The 22,273-nt window shown below is 43.8% G+C and overlaps 1 protein-coding gene and 1 non-coding gene across 4 annotated transcripts in view; both read right to left on the bottom strand.

The window, feature by feature from the left end:
* The window catches only part of RAP1GAP2 (RAP1 GTPase activating protein 2), a 216,727-nt gene that overhangs the window by 32,775 nt on the left and 161,679 nt on the right, over positions 1-22,273 (bottom strand). For all 3 annotated transcript variants that reach the window (XM_059998197.1, XM_059998194.1, XM_059998196.1), the window contains 6 exons: positions 21,767-21,870; positions 12,701-12,779; positions 11,875-11,928; positions 9,100-9,183; positions 3,629-3,729; positions 1,409-1,538 (listed from right to left, as the gene is read on the bottom strand). In XM_059998197.1, coding sequence (XP_059854180.1) covers positions 1,409-1,538; positions 3,629-3,729; positions 9,100-9,183; positions 11,875-11,928; positions 12,701-12,779; positions 21,767-21,870 — 552 coding nt within the window. The remainder of the gene's footprint in view (positions 1-1,408; positions 1,539-3,628; positions 3,730-9,099; positions 9,184-11,874; positions 11,929-12,700; positions 12,780-21,766; positions 21,871-22,273) is intronic.
* Positions 9,939-10,011, bottom strand: TRNAR-CCG (transfer RNA arginine (anticodon CCG)). Its single transcript has one exon. It is a non-coding gene; the product is annotated as a tRNA-Arg (tRNA).

Below are 22,273 nucleotides of genomic sequence, written 5' to 3'. Positions count from 1 at the left end.
CTACTGCACGTAAGCTCTGTTTCCCACTGAGTTTCTCACTTACTGAGCACCTGCTGTATACTAAGCCCTGTGCTGGGCACTTTTACAAATTGTCTCACTTATGGCACACACATCATCCCATTTCTTAGGAAGAGAAATTAACATGTATTCAGTCCTTGCTGAGAGCCAAGCTCTGCGCACATCCCACTTAACAGGTGACACTGAGAACAAGCCAGGCAGAGAACGGTCCTCAGTCTCAGGCTGGGGCAGCGGGTGAGGGAGGCCATGAGGGAAAAGAGCTGAAGGTAAAACACTGCAAGAAAACCTACTTTGGGCACAAAAGGAATCCTGCTCCTATTTGTTTCTGGAACATTCAGTAGTTATTTTAGAGCCAAACTGCAGTCTCCTTTGCCAATTTCCTTTTTTCCTAAGAAGCCAGGCACTATGTTTACAATATTACATCTGTGCTCCCTCCTGGGCTCCCTGCTCAGAAACAAATGGGTCCGAGTTTGGTGAAAGGCCTAGCTTCCTTCCTTATCTTCCTAGAGACTGAAATGGTACAAAGAGTGGGACGGGGCAAATGGGACCACAGCCAGGGACCAGCTGCTGGTTTCAGGGCTCGATGAGAAAAAGAAGCCAGGTCCTCCCCGGGGACGTGCAGCTGTCAGAAGCAGCAAATGAGAGGGAAAGGAGGAATACACTGGAAGCAGAGGTCTCATTCAGGGTTCTCCAGTCAAGGAAAAGGCTGGATTCCTGCCCACGGCAGGTGTCCTAAGAGGTAAGGCTGTATGACTAGACAAGCTGGAGAGGGGTGTGGGGGTGTCACATGCAATAACCAGCTTGATGTCTCTGGGCCAGGAAGAGTGGCCTGGACAGTGAACAGACATGAGGTAGGAAGCCTGCCACAAGCCGGGCATCATACTGAGTCCTACAATCAGAACCTTATGTGATCCCCACCACAACCCTCTAATGTACGTGGTGTTATCCCCATTTTACAGATGAGGCAAATGAGGACACAAGATTACCAGCTTGCCCAGAGTCACATACCCCTCAGTGGCAGAGCTGGCTTCAAGCCACCACCTGCAGACCACGTCATGTACTCTTTATCACCAGCCTACACGATCAGGGCACCTGGGCTCTGCTCACAGCTCTGCCCCTGATCACCTGGGAAACAGTCTTTTAACCACTGTTTCTGCATCAGTCACAGTGGGATAACCAGGAGCTCTGTCCCGCCTCCCACACAGGCTGCTGACCTGCGGCCTTGGTGGAATAACACAGTAGTTCAGGTTTTGATAAAAGGAACAAAGTTGAACAGACGGGCTTCTTGATTATGAAAATGGGGAAGGCGGCCTCGGTTCTCCAGGGAGACCAGACGCAGGCTTTCACCTCACACGCCCCAGGCTCCTGAAGCCATCCTGAACCCGGTTACCTGCTGGGTGTCTCCCTCGGTAAACGGCAGCTTTGTGGAGACGTGAAACATGATCTCCCTGTCCCGGAATATCGTGTACACTGATTCCACCCCCGTCTGTCCATGGGTCACATCCAGGCCTCCTCGGAAACTGTCAGGGGAACGGGAGAGTGCCAGGGGAAGAGAGAGAAAGAGAGAGAAGGGAAGTGGGCAACTTGGTACAACCTTCCCTAAGGACATGGGGGCAGGAGAATGAGAGAAGATGTGGAAGAGTCGAGGGCAGAGAGACTATGATTCTGGGAAAGCAGATAAGGCTCATCTTCTGCGCAGATGAGCCCTGGCTTCTAACCGTAAATTACTATTTCAAAGACAAAGGCAGGACCTCCATTCCAAGCCTTGGCTGTGTCCCCTCCACTCCATGGGAAGAGAGGTCGTCCATCCATCCACAACCCCAGACAAATGCCGTCCCAGCTGCTAGTGGCCCCCAAGGCTGGGCATAAGCCTTTGATCTCTGCAAGGCTGTGTCCAGGTCCTCAGCCCAGAGCCAGGGCAGCCGTCCATCCTTTTGGATGGTGGTGAGCCCCACAGGAGTATCCGGAGTCAGCGAGAAGAGGGGACAGATGCTTGACTTCTACCCAGCCAGTCCCGGATATGGAGACCCCACCACAGCAGCTGGGAGGTATCCAAGGAGGTCCCTTCTCTGGCTACCTCCTTGCAGGCAGGAAAAAAAAAAAATACTCAGGAACTGGGTGGGCTTCTCAGAGCTGCCCCTCCTTCCCTTATAGAAACATGGCTGCTAGCCATGGCTCATCTTCTCCAGCAAGGAGAGTGGGATACATGTTCCTTTCAGAAAATGAAATAAAACAGATCCTGAACATCAGGTCCCCCCAACCCCAAGCACTATAATACAAGCCAGAAATGTGCTCAGCCCCACATGGCGGGAAACACATGTGGCCAGGAGTTAGGTCCATTCAGGTTCTAGACCAGCTTCTGCCGCTAAGTCAGCACATGACCTTGGGCATATCACTTAATCTCTCCAGGCCTCCGTTTCCTTTCTCTTGAAAATAAAGGGATAGGATTACATGACCTCTGGGGTCCTTCCTGGTTTTAATATACTTTATTTCATCAGTTGCAAGATGGAACATTTTTTCCCATTTTAACCTCTCTGAAATCAGGATGTATCTTATAAGGATGGCATCTCAGAGCCAATGGAAGGTGGTATAATAAGAACAATGACGACCAGTGCTTACTCTGCGTGGCACTGGCCTAAGTGCTTCACGTGCACTATCTATTTCAATTCTCCAGCAGGCTTGTGGGGTCAGTACTATCTTTATCTCCCTTTTTACAGACAAGGAAACTGAGGCTTGCAGAGGCTAAGTCACTTGTTCAAAGTCATAGAGCTAATTAGTGGCAGAGATGGGATTTTGACCCATGTGTGACTGGCTCCAGCCAGCAGTGATGACCTTGAAGGGGGAGGAAGAGGAGGAGAGAAGGGAGCAGAGGAAATAAGTGATTATCAAGCACCTACTCCATGCCAGACACAGAGCTAGTGCGTTCACACATGTTAGGACATCCTGGTAATGCGGCTGCTGAGGTGGGAAATTCTGAGGGCTCAGCCGTGTGCCAGCCACAAGGCAGAGAACAGGCTGCCCAGGTCCGAAGGCCCTCCCCAAGTGTTGCCTTTGTCAAGGAACGTCAAAGGCCAGAGCTTTCCAAGAAACGGCCCCAATATTCTTTCTGTCCGCTTAGAGAACCACACACTGTTGCATAGGTTCCTGCCAGAGGGATTACGGTATTTGCACCAGAACTCTTAATTAACCATTCTTTTTGTGTCTTATCTAAAATGGGTCATTTCCCCCAAAACTACATAGGGTCCTCTTTCCGGAATGCCTAGCAGGTGAGTGACCTGCTCACCTGGAAGGGAAGGTGGATTCATTTCACTCTCAGTCTGAGCCAACTGTAATTAGGAAGGCAAATCTCAGGTGGAACGATTTCATCATGCATCCTAAGGGCCAAAGTCAATGCCTTTCAGACCATCTGCCATTCAGGATTATGCCCTGTACCACCGAGTCCTTCGAGATGCAATCAATGAGTGTTGATCATTTGCTGAAAAATAATCCCATGTTCCTTGTGCGTGTTGTTAACTCTCACATGCCACCCCCTGAAACTCTGCAGTCAGTCCTCCCCCTTCCTCTAGGGCCTCATCAATAGGGGCAGAGCCATCACTTGGCTAAAACCCACCCTTTGAAGTCCTGCAGCGTGATGGTGTCTCCCAGCAGATCTAAGAACTCCTTGAAAGCTGGGCTCTCCTCACTGTTCCCAAACAGCTCCTCCTCCAGGGTCTGAAAGAGAAACAGAATAAGGGGCAGAAGTTCAGAAAAATAAGCCTTCTCGTTGCTGCCAAGAGAAGGAATGTGATTGTCCAGATACCTGGTCCCTTTCTTCCTTTCCCCATCGCCCTCATTTGCCATCCGGTGGCTCTGTCATCCACGGGAGGAAGGACTAATAGAGGCTCACTCAACAGAGCTGGATTTGGGGGGCTGGTTAATGAGGACTTTCTATTTGAACCAAAGCTGCTGCTCAGTTTAAAAAAAAAAAAAAAGGCAAAACTGAAGCAAAGAATTCTTAGACTTGATACCAAAAACCAATCCAAAAATGAAAAATTAATAGTTGGACTTCTGACAAAGGACTAGTATCTAAAATACATAAAGAACTCTGAAAACGCAATAGTAATCAAAACCACAGTGAGGGACTTCCCTGGCGGTCCAGTGGTTAGGACTCCACGCTTCCAATGCAGGGGGCACGGGTTTGATCCCTGGTTGAGGAACTAAGATACCGTGTGCCACGAGGTGCAGCCAAAAACAAACAAACAGACAAAAAAAAAAAAAAAAAACACAATGAGATACCACTCACACCATAATCAAAAAGAATAAGACGTGTCAGTGAGGATGTGGAATCAATAAGACGTGTCAGTGAGGATGTGGAAAAATCAAAACCCGCTTACGTTGCTGGTGGGAATGTAAAATGGTGCCACCTCTTTGGAAAATAACCCGGCAGTTCCTCCAAAAACTAAGCATAGGGCTTCCCTGGGGGCGCAGTGGTTGGGAGTCCGCCTGCCGATGCAGGGGACACGGGTTCGTGCCCCGGTCCGGGAACATCCCACATGCCGCGGAGCGGCTGGGCCCGTGGGCCATGGCCGCTGAGCCCGCGCGTCCGGAGCCTGTGCTCCGCGACAGGAGAGGCCACAACAGTGAGAGGCCCGCGTACCACAAAAAAAAAAAAAAACTAAGCATAGAGTTACCATATGATCCAGCAATTCCACTCCAAAGAATATACTCAAGAGAAATGAAAACAAAAGTCCATACAAAAAACACTTGTACACGAATATTAGTAGCAGCATTATTCATAACAGCCCCAAAGCAGAAACAATCAGAATGTCCATTAACGAACAAATGGATAAACAAAATGTGATATAGCCAAACAATGGAATATAATTCACCCATAAAAAAGAATAAAGTTCTGATTCGTTGCACAACATGAATGAACCTTGAAAACATCACGCTAAGTAAAGGAACTAGACATTGAAGGCCACATATTATGATTCCATTTATATGAAACGTCCAGAACAGGCAAATCCACAGAGACAGAAATAGATTTGTGGCTGACAGGAGCTATAGAGTATGAGGATGATGGGAGTGACTGCTAATGGGAATGGAGTTTCTTTTAAGGGTGGTGAAAATTTTCTGAAGTTAGCGGTGATAGTTGCACACTTCTGTGAACATACTACAAACCACTAAATTGTACACTTTATTGAGATATAAATCACATGCAATTGTGAATTGTATGGTATGTCAGTTACACCTCCATAAAGCTGTTATTTAAAAATTTTAAACTCAACAGTAAAAGAAAAGCCAATTAGAAAATGGTCAAAAGACATGAACAGTCATTTCACTCAAGAGGATATGCAAATGGCAAGTAGGATGTTCAATGAGAAAAGATGTTCAATGTCATTAGCTGTTAGAGAAATGCAAATTAAAACCATAATGAGATCTCACTACACATCTATCAGAATAGCTAAAATGAAAAATAGTAACCACACCAAATGGTGGCAAGGCTGTAGAGAAAATGGATCACTCACGCATTGCTGGTAGGAATGTAAAGTGGAGCAACCACGCCAGAAAACAGCGTGGCAGTTTCTTACAAAAATAAACATATAATCACCACACAACCAGGCAACGGCACTCCTAAGTATTTATCCCAGAGAAATGAAAACTTCTGCTCACATAAAAACCTGTATATAAATGTTCACAGTGGCTTTATCCATAATAGCCCCAAACTGCAGACAATCCAGATGTCTATCCCTCAATAGGTGAATGGTTACACAGACTGTGGTACATCTAGGTATACCATGGAACACTACTCAGCAATGAAAAGGAACAAACCATTGATACACTCAGAAACTTGGATGAATCTCGCTGAGTGGAGAAAAGCCAATCCCCAAAGGTTATATATTGTATGATTCCTTTTACACAACATTTTTGAAATGACAAAGTTCTAGAAATTGGAGAACAGATCAGCAGTTGCCAGGGGTTAGGGACTGGAGCCGGGGAAGGGAGCGTGGAGGCAGGAGGGAGGTTAGCATGGTTATAAAAGCATGAGCCACACCAGGATCCTAGTGTTGGTGGAACTCTTCCGTATCTTGACTGTGGAACCCACATGTGTGATAAAATTATATACGATGACTAACAAATGGATAAACAAAATGTGATATATCCATACAATGGAATATAATTCACAGACATGCCACAAATGAGTATGTGTAAAATTGGGGAAATCTGAATAAGATCTGTGGATTGTATCACCATCAGTATCCCAGCTGTGATACTGTACTATCATTTTATAAGACATTACCTTTGGGGGAAACTGCATGAAGGGTACACAAGATCTCTCTGTATTATTTCTTATTAACACAACAGCAGGTAAATTTACAAATATCAAAAAATTAAAAGTTTAATCATTTTTTTAAAAATAGAAAGCAAAGCTGAAAACAGTAGCAAGCTCTGCAATCATGACAGGCTTAAAACACTGAGTGGCCCTGCCTGATCAAAAGGTTCTACCCACAGTGGCAGGCTCTGCAAACAGCTGAAGGCTCCGCAAACACCCATAGATGGCAATGAACAGCTGAAGATGACACAAAGACACTCCAGTCTGTGCAATCCCTTTAAGGAGGAAGTCTCCAACAGGTGATTCTTTAACATCTCCTTAATGCCTGCTTTATAAGAAGAAAGAACCGACCTCAGGTTCTAAGCCTTCAATAGGAAACAGAGTCTAGCTAGATTTCAATAACTTAATTTTGTTTTTTTACAGTATTTCTTTTTAGAATTACCTTCATTTCATGCAAGTGATACTAATTTCCCAGTAAGAGTAGTGACATAAAATATCCTTTAAAAATTGAATTTAAGGTGAAAGAAAACTTTAAAGAAAAGTAAGTAGTTAGTGGTATCGGTGCAATAAAAAAAAGTAAGGGTAGAATGACATGATCTTGGATGTGGTTTGTGAACGTCTAAAATTTGGGAAACACTGCTTTCTAGCAGGGGTCAGCAAACTATGGCCTGGGGGCCAAATTGGGCCCGCTGCCTATTTTTATAAATAAAGTTTTATTGGAACATGGCCAGGCCAATTCACTTAGCATTGTCTACGGCTGCTTTTGAACTGCAAAGGCCGGGTTGAATAGTTGCAACACAAACAGTACGGCCCGTGAAGTCTAAAATATTTACTATCTGGCCCTTTACAGAAAAGGTTTCCCGATGCCTGATCTGTCACATGCCACGAAGGCATCCCAACTCTAGTCCAGCATGCTGTATGCCCCAGGTCATGAAGCTAGGGTTCGGGAGAATAGCTGCTTCTAAGCAACATACATCTTCTCCTGAGAAAACAATCCAGCTTATGCTCTGGGGTGTACACCTCTCTCTAGGAATTACACCCAGCCTGGTATTACCGTCTTTATTTTTATACTGGCCTTGAACGTGACCATGGACTCAAGGGAGATGTTCTTAGTCATTACTGTATCCTCCACAGGCTTAGCAAAGTGCCTGACAAACAGAGAGCTAGATGGGGCTTATTTATATCCTAAAACCAGCATAGGGCTTTCACGCAACCCATGTTCATATATAATCCCCCCAATGTAGGTTTGCAAAAAAACAATCCAAATATTTTAAGAAAAGACTCTTATCTGCCGGGGCGACCCCACCTCGCCTCAGTGGTGTCAGGTACATAAAGAACATACAGACTCCTTCAGACTCCTTCTCCGAGGTGGATGGTTAATGTTCAGTAATTATAACTCTGCTGGAATATTGGACTGTAATCACCTTATGAGATCTGCTTTGGTAAATTTCACAAGCAAAGAACTTTAATTAGTGGGACTGTATGATCAGAGCTGTACAAAATAAAAATGCAGTATGTGAAAATAATTAGAGTGGCTACTTGAATAATTCCCTTAAATTATAAGATTTATCTGTGCTGGTCTTTCAGCTCCACAAGCCTTCATTAATTAGAGTGTTTTTAAGTGAACACATGCCTCTTGTGGTCTAATATCTTCAGACAAGGAAGTCCGCTATCATCCAGCTGAGAAACACACTGTCACGCTAAGAAGATGACACAGATAATATTGAAAGATATTATCGACCTACCACTCACAGGGTCAAAACTTTTATTCATTCATTCATTCACATAACAAAAAATTGAGTGTATTTATATAAACACCCCATGCTAGGTTCTTGGATGATACAAAGGTGACATAGGTGTGGAACCTTCTTCCATACAACCCAGATGAGGAAATACCGGTGTGTTCAGCAGACCACTTCTCAGGATGCTAATAAAAGTTCATAGTAGGAGGATAGGAAGTTTGTGGTCAAATATGTATGGGAAACACTGAGTTCAACAAAGTTATAAAGAGTTCTCTACTCTGGGGGTTCTTAGAACCTTTAAAATGTTCCCACACAACTGACCACACCCACCCCCGTGGAACTCATCTGTTCACAGAGTACCTCACTGGACTAGTGTCTCATGGAACGCACTTTGAGAAACACCATTCTGGTCGACTGACGCCAAAGAAGCACGTGAGTGCTACAAGAGATAGAGGAGTTCTATGTACTGGTAAAATTTTTAACAACCTCCTCTCCAAAGACAGAAAACAGAAGCCCTGGTGTTTGCCCATTTCCATGGTGTGAATACTTCCATCGTGGCTGATTTCAAGCTACCAGGGTGACATCAATGAACACAGAGCTGGGCAGAGAGCATACAGCTGATGCCAGGACACTACTCAAGTGTGGGGAGCAAAAGCTAGTTCCCAGCCAGGAGAGTGGTGGGCAAGGAGAAAGCAGCCTGTGCTCACGCATTCCCTCCACCCAGTCCGACTTTTCTTGTGACGAACAGCTCATTGTTAAATATAAGCGGAGGGAGCCAGGAAGAATCAGGATTCACTGCATGAAAAGCTGCATTACCATTTAAGGGATCTGCAGGCCTTTTTGAGAGCAGCAGCCCACCTTGAAGATTCTACCACCACCAGTCTAATTCATATATGAAATGTGGTCACTGTGTTCAGAGTATTTAAGAACCTAATGCGGGGCTCCTGTGCTTGGGGGATGAGAAAACAGAAGTCCCCAGGGAGAAACCACAGGATCTAGTGACCAGTATGGATTCGTGATGCTTACCTGCCTGGCTTTTTGATAAATGACGCCAAATTTGAAGGTGTTGTTGACGTCATGCTCATCGTAGGACACGATCATTTGGGAGGCCTGGAAAATGTGGGAAGAAGAAATCAGATTATTAACTTGGAGGCAAAATGAGGAGGCAAGTGGAAGGGGAAGCACCCCTTTTGGTGGAGAACATGCCCCCCTGATATGAAACATCCACACAGGGAGGAAGAGAAAGGGTGAAGTCCAAAGTACACGGTCGAGATGCAACTCCAAAGGTCTCAGCTGTTCCCAGCCCCTGGACTTCCACCAGTGGTGACCAAACCTCTGGATCACCCATTCCATTTCCCTCCAGATATGCCAGCCAAGGCCTGGACACACAGGCAGTCCAGCAGGACGCGGGGAACTGACTTTACCCCAGTGTTCTATCTGGGGAGTAAAAAGTGCAGCCGGGACCCCAAAACCAGTCAGCGAGGATGATGCCGGCTCCAATTCCACCTCTAAGCAGCAGTGTGATTTTGAGCAAGGCACTGCTCCTGCCCAGACGTCAATCCCCTTTATCCATAAAACAAGAGGTCTCTAAGGCAGAACATACGCTAGCTAATTCAATATGCAAAGAAAAAACAAACAAAAAAACCCTGACCACTGGTTCCATCGAATTTTCTATTGTGCTTCAAAGAGTTGGTCAGAAACACTAAGCTCTCATTTTGAATCCACTGCTTTCACCTGTGCAGCTTTGAGTGAGCCACTTAACTTCCCTGGGCCTCAGTCTCCTCATCTGTTTCTTTATTTTTATTATTATTATTATTTTATTTATTTATTTATTTTGCCATGCTGCGCAGCATGCGGGATCTTAGCTCCCTGACCAGGGATCGAACCTGTGCCCCCTGCATCGGAAGCACGGAGTCTTAACCACTGGACCACCAGGGAAGTCCCTCCTCACCTGTTCAATGGAGACGTGTGGCTGTGAAGATTCAGTGAGATCAAGCACATGAAGTGCTAAGCACACAGCAGCTATTACCATCATCATCTATGTAAACCCTCCAGAAATATCAGAGTTGGATCAGCTTGTTAGGAAACACAAGACTTGGGGACTATTGGGATGGTCTCTGCAATAAAAAGGAAGGATTCGACCACATGTTTTGCTACAGGAAGAACAAACCAGGCATGACTTTTTGGCCAGAGTATGTGGCCCATGTCAGGTTGTCACCCCTGACATATCTCTGTGTGGCTCTCAGCTGCCTGAGGAAATGGACACTTCTCAGCTCCCCCTGGAAGAACAGCGCTGCCCGACCCCAAAGGGTGCCCCCCACTCCCGCCTGGGATGAGTCAAAGGCTTGGAGCAGTTGCCCTGCCCGGGAAGAGGCACCCGGTCATGGACACCTTCCAAGGAACATTCTAAACTCTGTGAATTGTAAAAACACACACACATCTCAGCCAGATTAACATCCCAGCCGGACGAAGCAGTCCTTCCAATCTAGAAAACATGAAAATACAGCTGCTCTCCCATTATTACCAGAGCCGGAGGCTTTCCAAGCTATAGAGAAAACTGCAAAAATGAGAGTCATCGGGTTCTCTCAGTGGCTGTGATTTGACAACAAAAATTGCCAAACTTGTAGTTAAGTTAGGGCTTTATGATGGGGTTTTGATGTTTGGTTAAACCTCACAAATTCAGCTTTAATTATAAAGGGGAGGGCAGTCTGAATGATAGAAAATATTCCATGGAGCACAGCATCTTACTGGGAAGCGCCTACAGATGCTCGGCGGGGGGGAAAAGAGGCGTCTGAGAGAAGGGCTCTGGCACATTTCTCTGTGCAGGAGAGGACCCTGCCATTAGCTCAGCCCCCGCATGGGGACAAATAGTGTGTCAAGCCCAATTGTGAAGATATGAGGCTTCATTCCAGGGGGTTCTGGGTATCCCAGCCAGGACAGGACCCCTCTCCCCTCATCAAACGTCTCACCTCCTGGTTCCTGGCTGTCAGAACCGGGACTCGGAATGGACTGAATCAGCGCCAGCCAGCCTGCCCCAGCGAGCCCCAGCCGGCCCACCGCCTGCTTCCACGGCCTCTCCCCAGGCCCCGCGGGCTCTCGAAGCAGCAGCCAGTGCCCTGGGTCTCTTCCTATGGCCTATTTAAAGCGATTCACTGTCCATGGGTGATTAAGTCCTCTCACGGCATAATTGCTCTTGAGCGGGCTTGGGAGTTTGTTTTGTTATTATCGCTCTTCTCCCCACACACCCCGACATCAGAACCGGGGTCAAGTGGAGGCCAAGCCTAAGGAAACTGTTAACAGAGAACCAGCCAAGTTTATTAACTAGGGGGCCGGCGGAAGCTTGTAAGGCCCCAGACCTGTAGTAATGTTGGCAACAGGGAGCCGAGGTCTGGCCTTTTATTTCTTAGTGGGGTTCTGCCTTCTGCCCGCCTCGCCCCCTTCCTGATGGCTGACCAGGTCTGCAGCAGCCCCCCAGCTAGAGGCAGAATCACTCCCCAGCCCAGCACTGGCCTCAGGCAGGTACGACCAGACTGAGAAGCTGCACCACTGCTACCCATCTGCCACCTCCACACAGCTGGGGACCAATTCTAGCGGGCTGGGGACCCAGGCATGGCTGAGGATGGGTTCCCAGCAGATCAGTTTGTGAAGGGGTGGGCAGGGAGAGGGGGAGACATGGAGGTGTATCACGGAGACCCCGCAAAACCCCCCAAGATGCAGAGGACTTCCCACAGAGCCCCAGGCGTGCAAATCCGTGCCAAATGGCAGAGCCCTGAGCAAGGGGAGAGGGGGGAAGGTCCTCACCTTGGGGTACAGGACAGGGTTGAATTTCAGCCCCACTGCGTCGTCACAGAATGCCTAAGCAGGGAGAGAGAAACACACAGCTCAGGGTCCACGTCCACGGAGGGCACCTGCGCTCCTCTGCCCACCAAGAAAAAGAGCGTGAGGCCAAGACCTGCAGGGCTCAGGCGGCCTGGAGTCAGATCCTGGTGCTACCACTGCTCACTCGCATGTGGTCGGGAAAGTCAAGGGACCTTCCTGGGGTTTCCTGCTGAAGTGAGGCCACCGAAGGTATCCGACACAGTTCTGCCTGGCATTCCCACTCCCGGAGTGTGGGTCCAACCCCACCCAGCTGACCATCCTTCCCACCCCACTTTGATCACTCAGTTTCCAAGTTCCCAGGACCCCAGAGAAGTGACATGGGCCCCTCCACCAGCTGATGGCTCCTTACCTGGGGGGGCCCTCCGTCTCAATCAACAGCCCGGTCATCCCTCAACCCAACCGTCCTCGGCTGTGAAGTCGCCCCAGTTGCCCCCTCTCCTCCCTCCTCCTCTATTCTCCAGCCCTGTCTCTCCATTTCTCTTGTCTCCTGAACTAGCTGTGAACTTGGGGGCTTATCCTGTTCCCTCATCAGCCTCAGCAGCGAGGATGAGATGGGCAAGGTGTAGAGGAAAGGGGGGCATCCGCCAACCGCTCCCCCCAACCGCATCCATGCAGTCAAGGGCCCAAGAGGACAATGGCCTCCCCCTCCCCAAGGGCAGAGCCCACCCAGGACGAGCCTCCGCCCCCACCCCAGAGGCCAGACCTGGCCTCAAAGAGGAAGCCACCTCCTCTCAGTGTCCGCTTTTACCTTTGCAATCTGAGGGACGCTGGGCAACTTGCTCAGTCCGGCCAAGGGGATCCGCTCATGTACTGTCTTCACTTTGGACCTGCACACATGGATGAGGATGAGAAAGGGGTGTCCACAGAAATGGAGTCAATGAGGAAGGTGGCTGAGGTCACGCCAGGCCACAAGGCAGGTGCTTCACGTCACCCTGCGTCAGACCTGCCTCATTCCGCCCAACCCAGGCATTGGGCGCTGCACTCAAACTGGAAAATGGAATGCTACTTAGGGACCCCATGGGAAATGGATACTCAAAGAACCTGCCTGGTACAGCTGACTGCAACTGAAATACGGAAAATGCAAATAGCTACCTTCCAGTTCGACATTACTTTTTTGTTTCTTTGTGTGTTTTTTGTGTTCTCCAGAAGAACTGGGCAGAGCTTCTGGACATATTTGGGTCTGACAGGCAATTAAACCTTTATGAAAAGAAAAACTAATATTTGAAAATCTGTATTTACGTAAAATATAGATGAGATGAAAGTTGCTTTATAAAGGGATTCACCATAAGGCTAAGTTTAGCCTGTTCCCCTGATTCATTCAGCACATTATGGAAGTGTTGAATTCTACCGAATGCTTTTCTGCATCTGCTGAGATAATCATATGGTTTTTAATCTGTTAACCTGGTGGATTACATTTCTGTTGAGCTATATTTTCAATCCGCGGGTAAAACTCCTCTTGCTTATGATGTATTCTTTTTTTTTTTTTTTTTTTTTTTTTTTTTGCGGTACGCAGCCCTCTCACTATTGTGGCCTCTCCCGTTGCGGAGCACAGGCTCCGGACGCGCAGGCTCAGCAGCCATGGCTCACGGGCCCAGCCGCTCCGCGGCATGTGGGATCTTCCCGGACCGGGGCACGAACCCGTGTCCCCTGCATTGACAGGCGGACTCTCAACCACTGCGCCACCAGGGAAGCCCAATTTATTGATATTTTATTTAGAGCTTCATATCTATGTTCAATAGCAACACTGGCCTATTTTATTTTCTTGTACTTCCCTTGCCAGGTTTTGATATCCAGGTGTTACTCCAGCCTCGTAAAATGGCTGGTGAGCGTCTCATCTTTTGAAATAGTTTGTATACCATAGGAATTTTCTGTCCCTTAAAGGTTTGCTAAAATTTGTCTGAGATTTCACAGACAAATCTCTGGGCCTGCTATTCTTCGTTGGGAGGATATCTGTGGCTATCAATTCGGTTCTTTTTTTTTTTTTTTTTTTGGCTGCTTTCGATCTTCGTTGCTGCGCAGTCTTTCTTTAGCCGTGGCGAGCGGGGGGCGGGGAGGCACCCTTCTTGCAGTGCGCGGGCTTCTCACTGCGGTGGCTTCACTTGTTGCAGAGCACAGGCTCTAGGCACGTGGGCTCAGTAGTTGTGGCGCACAGGCTTAGTTGCTCCGCGGCATGTGGGATCTTCCTGGACCAGGGCTCGAACCCGTGTGCCCTGCATTGGCAGGTGGATTCTTAACCATTGCACCACCAGGGAAGTCCCCCAATTCGGTTCTTTAATGGTGAACGTTGAGGTTTTCTACTCCTTATTGAGTCACTTTTCGGAATTTATGGGTTTTTTCTATAAAATTATCCATCAAATGCATTGATACAAAGTTGTTTTTGGTATTCTCTTAAGACTTCATTTCTATTTGCAGTCGTGTCCCTTGCTTCATTGTGGAAATAGTATCTGTTTGTATCTTTTCTCTGTTTTCCTTAGTCAGCCCTTGCTGGGGGTTTAGTTTATTAATCTTTTCAAAGAGATAGCTTCTGGTTTTGTCTATGACCTCTATTCTTTATTTATTTTTGCTTTCTACTTCACTAGCTTATTCTTGCCTTTTTTATTTCTTTCCTTCTATTTTCTTTAGGTTTTTTTTTTTCTACTATTCTTTTCCTAACATCCTGACCTGCATGCTTACACACTGAATCTTTCTTCTTTTTTACAAATGCACATAAAACTATACATCTCTCCCTAAGTACCACTTTAATTGCATCCCACACATAGATAGGTAGTATTTTCATTGTTCTAAATATTTTGTCAGTTTTCTGCGATTTCCCCTTCAGCACCTGAGTTACTTTCAAGGGTTTTCTTTATTTTTTTAACTTTCCAAATATATGAGTTTTATCTTTCAGTATTTTCATTGTTGATTTCTAGTTTAATTTTTGTATATTCAGGGAACATACCCTCTATATTAATTATTTGAAGTTTGCTGACTTGATATGTGGACTTTTTTTTCATGTTCCATCTGAGCTTGAAAAAGAATGTATCTTTTTCTCTTTTGTTGAGTTCAAGAATGTATGTTACAAGATCAAATTTGTTAACTGTGCTGTTCAAATCTTCTATATCCTCACAATTTTTTGTCTGCTTGGCCCATTGGCATCTGAGAGATGTTACTGAAATCTCCCACTATGAGGATTTGTCTGCTTCTTATATTCCTATCAGTTTTTGCCTTTTTAAATTCAAGACTATGTTACTAAATACAAGTTCATGACTGTTAGATCTTCCAGGTGGACTGTTCTTTTGATCATCATGTAGGCTGAGGCCTCTGAGGGGTCCAGTAAAGGGCATCCTTCTCTGCCCAAGTTATGAACAAATACAGAAAAGAGAAATTAAAAGTAATTTGGGAATTAAAATAACTCCTTGGGCACTGATAAAGGTGAAGAGGAAGCACATGAGCTTACTGTGAAGGTGCAGTGGGTCTTCTGACTACACCCCAGAGTTAGCCACACCCACAGGCAGTGCTGGGCAGGGGCAAGCCTCCTCTCGTGGGGTCTGCTCAGATGGGACTTACAGTACAGGGAGCAGGGGGAATGCCCTGAGGGCAGCTAGCTCCAAGAGGGAAAGGGAAAAGAACACAGCTATACACATCAAGTTCTTACTCCCAAATTTAGCCTTGTATCAAGGGGGTGAAGAGAGCCAGGGGTGCCACACAGAAGTGTTCCCTTCACAGAGCAAGAAAATCAGGAGTAGGGAAGGATTCCCAAGTTACAAAGGAGTGTTCCTTTTATCCCTACTAACACTTTTTCCCTAAAAACTCTATTTTGTCTATTGCTCACCAGCTTTCTTGGTTAGTATTTCTCCAGCATATCTCTTCTTATTTCTTTATTTTAAATCTTTCCATTTTTCTTTAGACATGTCTCTTATTAAGCAGAGTATAGCTGCATTTTTAGTTCAATCTGATAGCCTGATATTTTCATAGGCTAATTTATACTTGTGATTACTAATGTACTTAGAATTACTTTTTCTCATTTTGTGTTTTTAATAACCCTGTGTTTTCTTTTTACAGAAGTTTCTGTAACTTCTAATACACGTATTTATATTTTTCCAACAAACTCTAAACTTACTTGCTATCTCTCTCCTGAGGAAGGAGGGGACACAATAGCTACTGAACTCTTCCCTCCCACTGTCCCTCCTACATTTGTTTATAAATTTAATTCAAGAATCCTTTTTTTTAAAAAAAAAAAAACTTCCTTTCTCCAGTCAGTAATTAAACTCATCAACATAGTTTACCTATTTCTTCTCACTTTTTAGTTGCATCTTTCCTTTTGGTTTCTCTTTTCTTCTAGCTGAAGTACATCCTTTAGTAATTCTTTCAGGGAGAGTCTGTAACTGATATATTCCCTTCATTTTTTTAAATATCTGAAACAGCTGTCTACCACCACTTTAAAGATATTGTCCCATTGTCCCATGGCTGATAAGAAGTCTGCTCTCAGCCTAGCTGTCATTCACAAATAATCTGTCTTTATCCTTAAGTATCTTTAAAATTTCCTATTTATCTTTGAAGTTCTAAGGAAATCTGTTCCTTACAAGTTTCAAATAACTACCTACAAACCATCTAGATCTAGAAACTTTCTTTTTTTTTTTAGATCTAGAAACTTTTAGAGAGATCATTCTTTGAGAACTTTTTCAATTTATTCCATTATTATTATTGAGCCGGGCAGGTTTTTTCACCTCGTGTTAAATTTAGTAATGCATACTTTCCCAGAAAGGCATCTGCTTCAAATAAAATTTTCAATTTAATAGCATTGGTTGAACATAATATCTATTTTTTTAACATAATATCTATTAATGTCTATTGTTAAATTGTTTGATCTTCTTTACATCTGTGGTTATATGCCTTCTTAATGCCTAATTTCGTGTATTTTTATTTTCTCTTTTTATCTGTATTTGACTAGCTGAATAGTTACCTATTTTGTTGTTATTTTGTTCCCTCAACAGAAGTTTATCTTTTTCTAGGCTATAAATAAATCTGTAGTTTAGATTTACTTATCAAATCTCATGAGGTTTTTTATTTCTAATTTATTTCTTTCAACTTTAATCTTTGTTAATTCCTTCCTCTTACTTTAGGTAATAATATTGATAATAATAGCAGCTACCATTCTTGAGTAGCTACAATGTATCAGGTTCTGACACAAAATATGCATTCAATAATTTTAAGGTGGATACTACCATCACCGTTTCACAGATAAACTGAGGCACAGACAGGTTACTAACAACTTACAAATATGATTCTTTCTTTTTGAATAAGGAACTTTTAAAGGCAATTAATTTTCTTCTAAGTATAGCTTTTGACACAACCCATAAGCTTTTAGATGTAATATTTTAAATGTCATTATTTTATAAATATTCTATAACTTCAGCTTTGATTTCCTCTTTGGCCCAACAGTTATTTAGGAAAGTGTTGAGATAACCTACTTCTAAGTGGTTAAGTGAGTTTTTTAAACATTACTGTTATTAATTTGTAGTTTTACTGTCAAATTGTAAGCAAATATATCCAGCAAAGTGTCTGATTTTTAAAATTTATTTAGATTTACTCTGTGGCTCAAAACTCTGGTTCCTAAATCTACTGCTATCAAGAATGATCTGTAAGATTTTTAAAAATAGAAATTTGGGCTAACAATCCTTTTTTTATAAAAAAAGGAGCAAAGCTTATGAACAGACAGTTCACAGAAAATAAATACATGTGATCCTTAAATATATGAAGAGATGCCCAACATAATTCAATTAAATTATTATGAATTTAAACCATACTAAAATACCATTATCAACTATCAGATTGGCAAAAATCCAAGTTCAAATTTATACAGCTCCTACCGAAGGCAATCTGGCAAATCTATTAAAATACATGTGCATTTATGTTTTGACCCAGCTATTTTACTTCTAAGAAATTATTTTAGTCCATACAAATTAACATTTGTACAAGGTTATTCATTGCAGCATTATTTGTGATACTGAAAGACTGACAATGGCCATTAATAGGGGATCTATTAAATAAATTATTTCACGTTCAGGTGATAGAATACTATGCAGCAGTAAAAGGAATTAAGAAACTCTTTATGTACTAATATGGAAAGAACTCTAGATATATTGTTAACAGATGCAAGTTACAGAACACTAGGTTCTACAGAATGCTAGGGAAATGAGGAAATGGGAAGATATAGTTATTCATGTCTTTACCTTACATATTTATATTCAAATATATATATGTATGTATGTTATATATGTATATATAACACATATATATGTGTATATTATACATATGTTATATATAATTGTTATATATAATTGTTATATAACAAAAATAACAATTTGTTATTTTTTTAAATGGTTGGAGCCTAGAAGTCTAGGTTTTATTTTAAAGCCCTATCTACCTTATGATCAATTTGTGTAAATATTCCATAGACAGTTGAAAAGAAGCAGAGATCTCCATGAGAGGATCAAAGTTTGATAGCCAAGTATAGGTACAGATACATATAAAGATACATATATACAATTGACATAAATAATATTAATGAGATTATCCATACCCTCTCATTCCCTACCCTAGTTGATGTCAAGTGGTAAGAAGTATGTTAAAATCTACCACTACAATTGTATTCTGCCAATTTCTCCATATTTTAATCACTATATATATGTGTGTGTGTGTGTATATATATATATATATATACACACACATATATTGTTAAAATATATACTATTAACAACAAAAATGTTCATAAGATATCTTTGCTGTGGATTTTATCTTTCACAAATAGACAATGGCCCTCTTTGTCACACTGATTGCTTTGCCTTAAATTCTGTTTTTCCATATTAATATTGCCCACTCTGCTTTCTTTTCGGATTGGATTGTTATAACTTTTTCTCAACACTTTTCTTTTTAAATATACAGTTACTTTCTTTAATAAAATTAATTGATTGATTTTTTTTTCCCTTTGGAGAGATGACCCAAACTGAGAATCTTTTCTGTGTAATAGTGGAATTTAACTAATTTATATTTATTATACATCATCTATGTACTCAGACTTATTTCCGTTATTATATTTATTTATTTATGATTCCTCTATTTTCTCTCTTTTTCTATAATGGGTACGTTTTCTTTGTCATTGATTTTGTCTGATATTTGGTGAGTCTTTTTTTTTTTTTTGCGGTACGTGGGCCTCTCACTGCTGTGTCTCTCCCGTTGCAGAGCACAGGCTCCGGAGGCGCAGGCTCAGCGGCCATGGCTCACGGGCCCAGCCGCTCCGCGGCATGTGGGATCTTCCCGGACCGGGGCACAAACCCGTGTCCCCTGCATCAGCAGGCGGACTCTCAACCACTGTGCCATCAGGGGAGCCCTGGTGAGTCATTTTGATCTTCAGATTTAAGTCTTCAATCAGCTTAAGAACATCCATTATCCACATGTTAATTCCTGTTCACTATCCTCCACATTCATTATAATTTTGCTTATCATTTTATAGTTGTTGTGTTTACCTTTGAATTATGTGAGAGCTTCTTAAGCTTATTCTCAATATTATTAACTGGGTTTTCCACAAAGTAGATTCTGCTCTTTACTGTTTGTAATATCATTTAGAATTCTTCTTGGCCATTTTTAGTTTTTTTATATTATTTCCTTAATTTAACCAGCACGTTCTTCATATCATTCTATTGCCTTATTTAATCTTTTGTCTTTAAAACAGTTTATTTTTTTCTAGAAGTCTGCCGAAAACACAAAGTTAACAGATATCTAAATTTTACTTGGCTTTTTATAACAAATCCTTTTCAAAGCTTGGTTATTTCCCTACCTTCTAAATGCTAGGTTATACTTTTTTAGATGCAGAATCTTTTCTTTCACCAAACTATGAGGGGTTTTTTTTCCCCTCTCCTTCTTCTTTTTATATCCAAACTTGAAAATGGAGACATCTACTCAGGCTTGTTATTTATCTCCAACCTGTTAGTAGATTCTCCTTGGCAACTCTCATGGCACACACAGATGCTGTTAGAATACTCTCCTCAGATTTTAGGCTAGAGAGCTGGTTGTTATAAGACATCAATTAAATAATCCAGAAGCCCACAGGGAATGAGGAAGAAGCTGGGACAGGAGTCACTGCCAGCAGAGGAATTTCATCTCTGCATAATTTCTTCTTTGTGCCTGGTAAAGTTACTAGGCTGTGGGACCAATTTTTTTATGTCTGGTCTTCAATTTGGCCATTACTCTGGGTACACGATGTGATTATCCAACTTCCTAGCTGGTGAATGGCTTCTCTCTGCCACCCCACTCACTGGATTTCTGTTTGGGAGAGCCACATTTGAGCTTGGGCTCCCCAGGGCACTGATTTCAAATGCTATTGACCCCAAACAACAAAAGTGTTTCCACGTAGAAAGACCCCTGACTGTTCCAGGGCTCACCCTTACTTCTAAACAGCATAGAATTGTCCCCAAATCTCCAATTTCATATATTCCCACACTGCATTGCTTTCTAAGGAAGAAGCAACGGGGTGCAACTCTCAATATCACCTACATTACAGTCCTAACCACCCCACAGATGACAAAAAAAAAAATCATCAAAGTACGTTGCGTGCTGGGCATCTTTCTCTTATTTTTAGTTCAGGTGCAGCATTTCAGATAGGCTATATACTAGAAAAAGAGGGTTAGATCCTTGTGTTCAGTTATCTTCTTACTCAGAAATTCTACCCAACCTGGGTCTTATTTTTATTAAGAAAGGAAGTAATTTTCTTTACAGAGGTTCACCTAGCTCGAAATCCTATTAGGAGATGGGGATCCAGGTATTACTCCCTCAGAAAACTGGCTCTAGCGATTTAATGGACTCTTCCTTGCCTTGCAAACATTATTTCTAGCCAGGTGAACCTCAGCAAAGAAAATTGCTTCCTTTCTTAATAAAGAGCAAACCAAAATTGGATGAGTGCTGACAACTTCCTTGTACCAGCCCCCCCCATCTCACCTCTCCTATAGCAAGGCTATGTGTCCCTGTCCATCCCAAATTTATCTCAAAATCTGGGCAGAAAAAAAAAATGTTATTGCTCTTTTCCAAATACCTTCAAGGAGTTCCAATTCGATTCACAAATATGGACTGGGAGCGTGACAGGCTCATGGCTAAACATCAGCACTGGTCTTCCTGGCTTCTCCACCAGCCCACCAGGGACAGAGATAAATAAGACAGACTCTGTGCTCCCACAGCACCCTGTGTAAATCACTAAAATAATACCTGCGCCACATATCCTCCGTGTTCCTCTCCACTAGACCATAAGCCTACAGAGAACACAGTCCATCCCTCTGTCATTATTGCAAAGGAGGTTCTACAAAACACGTTAGTCACACCAAACAGAAACCAGTTCCAGTTCCTGCCCTTGAGGAGGTCATATTCCAGAGAGAGGTCCCCAGCTTAGCTGTGAATCGGTGCTCCCGTTGTGACCACGACTCCGTCTCGGGTGCACACAGATGTTTTGGGATCTATTTTCCCTGGCTGCACACCGTAGGTAGTATTCTGGCAAACCCTCTCCCGGGACAGGTTGGAGTTGCATCTCAGCAGGATAAGCCATCTTCCTCAGAGTCCCAGTCCCCACAAGAGAGGCAGGTTGGGGTGACCTTGAACCAGACACCACTCTGACTCCCGCGATCAGCCCCAGGCATAAACACCTGGTCTCCCTGCCTGGCAACTCAGACATAGCCCCAAGGTTCCAGCCAGGTCTGTTTCCCCAGCACACCCAGAGCAGACTGGTCAGACTGGTATTTCTGGGTCCTGGCCACTAGAGGCGTGGCCTCTAACAGTGCAGAAGCCCCACCTGAGAATGATCCGAAGGTACTCAATACCATCCGTCTCCTCACACTTGATGGACAAGAGCAAGTTCCCCAGACTGCTGCCGGTACAGTAGAAGTTTAGATGATCCTAGAGACAGAAATCAGGTGTTAGCGGGGAGGAGGGGACCTTCCGGACATGTTCCCCCAAATCACCTCCTTCACCAGGAGTCAGAAGCCCCATAGCAATGAGGAAGAGAAAGATGCTACTGCTGTGGCTGCTACTGGTGATGATGGGGGGAGGGGGGAGGAGGGGAAGAAGGAGAAGGGTCACAGTGAGAGGCCCAACTGAGTCCCAGGATGTGCCAGGCACTGGGCTGAGGGCCTAAGAGCCCTTATCTCCTTTAATCCTGACTACAACTTTATGCAGGAGGAAACATCATCATCCCCATTTCACAGATGGGTAAACCAAGTTCAGAGTTGTTAACTGTCCAGGGTCACACAACTAATAGTGAAAGATCCAGGGTTCAAACCCACACCTGTCTTGACCAAAG

The sequence above is a fragment of the Delphinus delphis genome, chromosome 19 (genome assembly GCF_949987515.2).
Source record: "Delphinus delphis chromosome 19, mDelDel1.2, whole genome shotgun sequence".
Lineage (NCBI taxonomy): Eukaryota > Metazoa > Chordata > Mammalia > Artiodactyla > Delphinidae > Delphinus > Delphinus delphis.
This window is presented reverse-complemented; position numbering and strand designations above follow the sequence as displayed.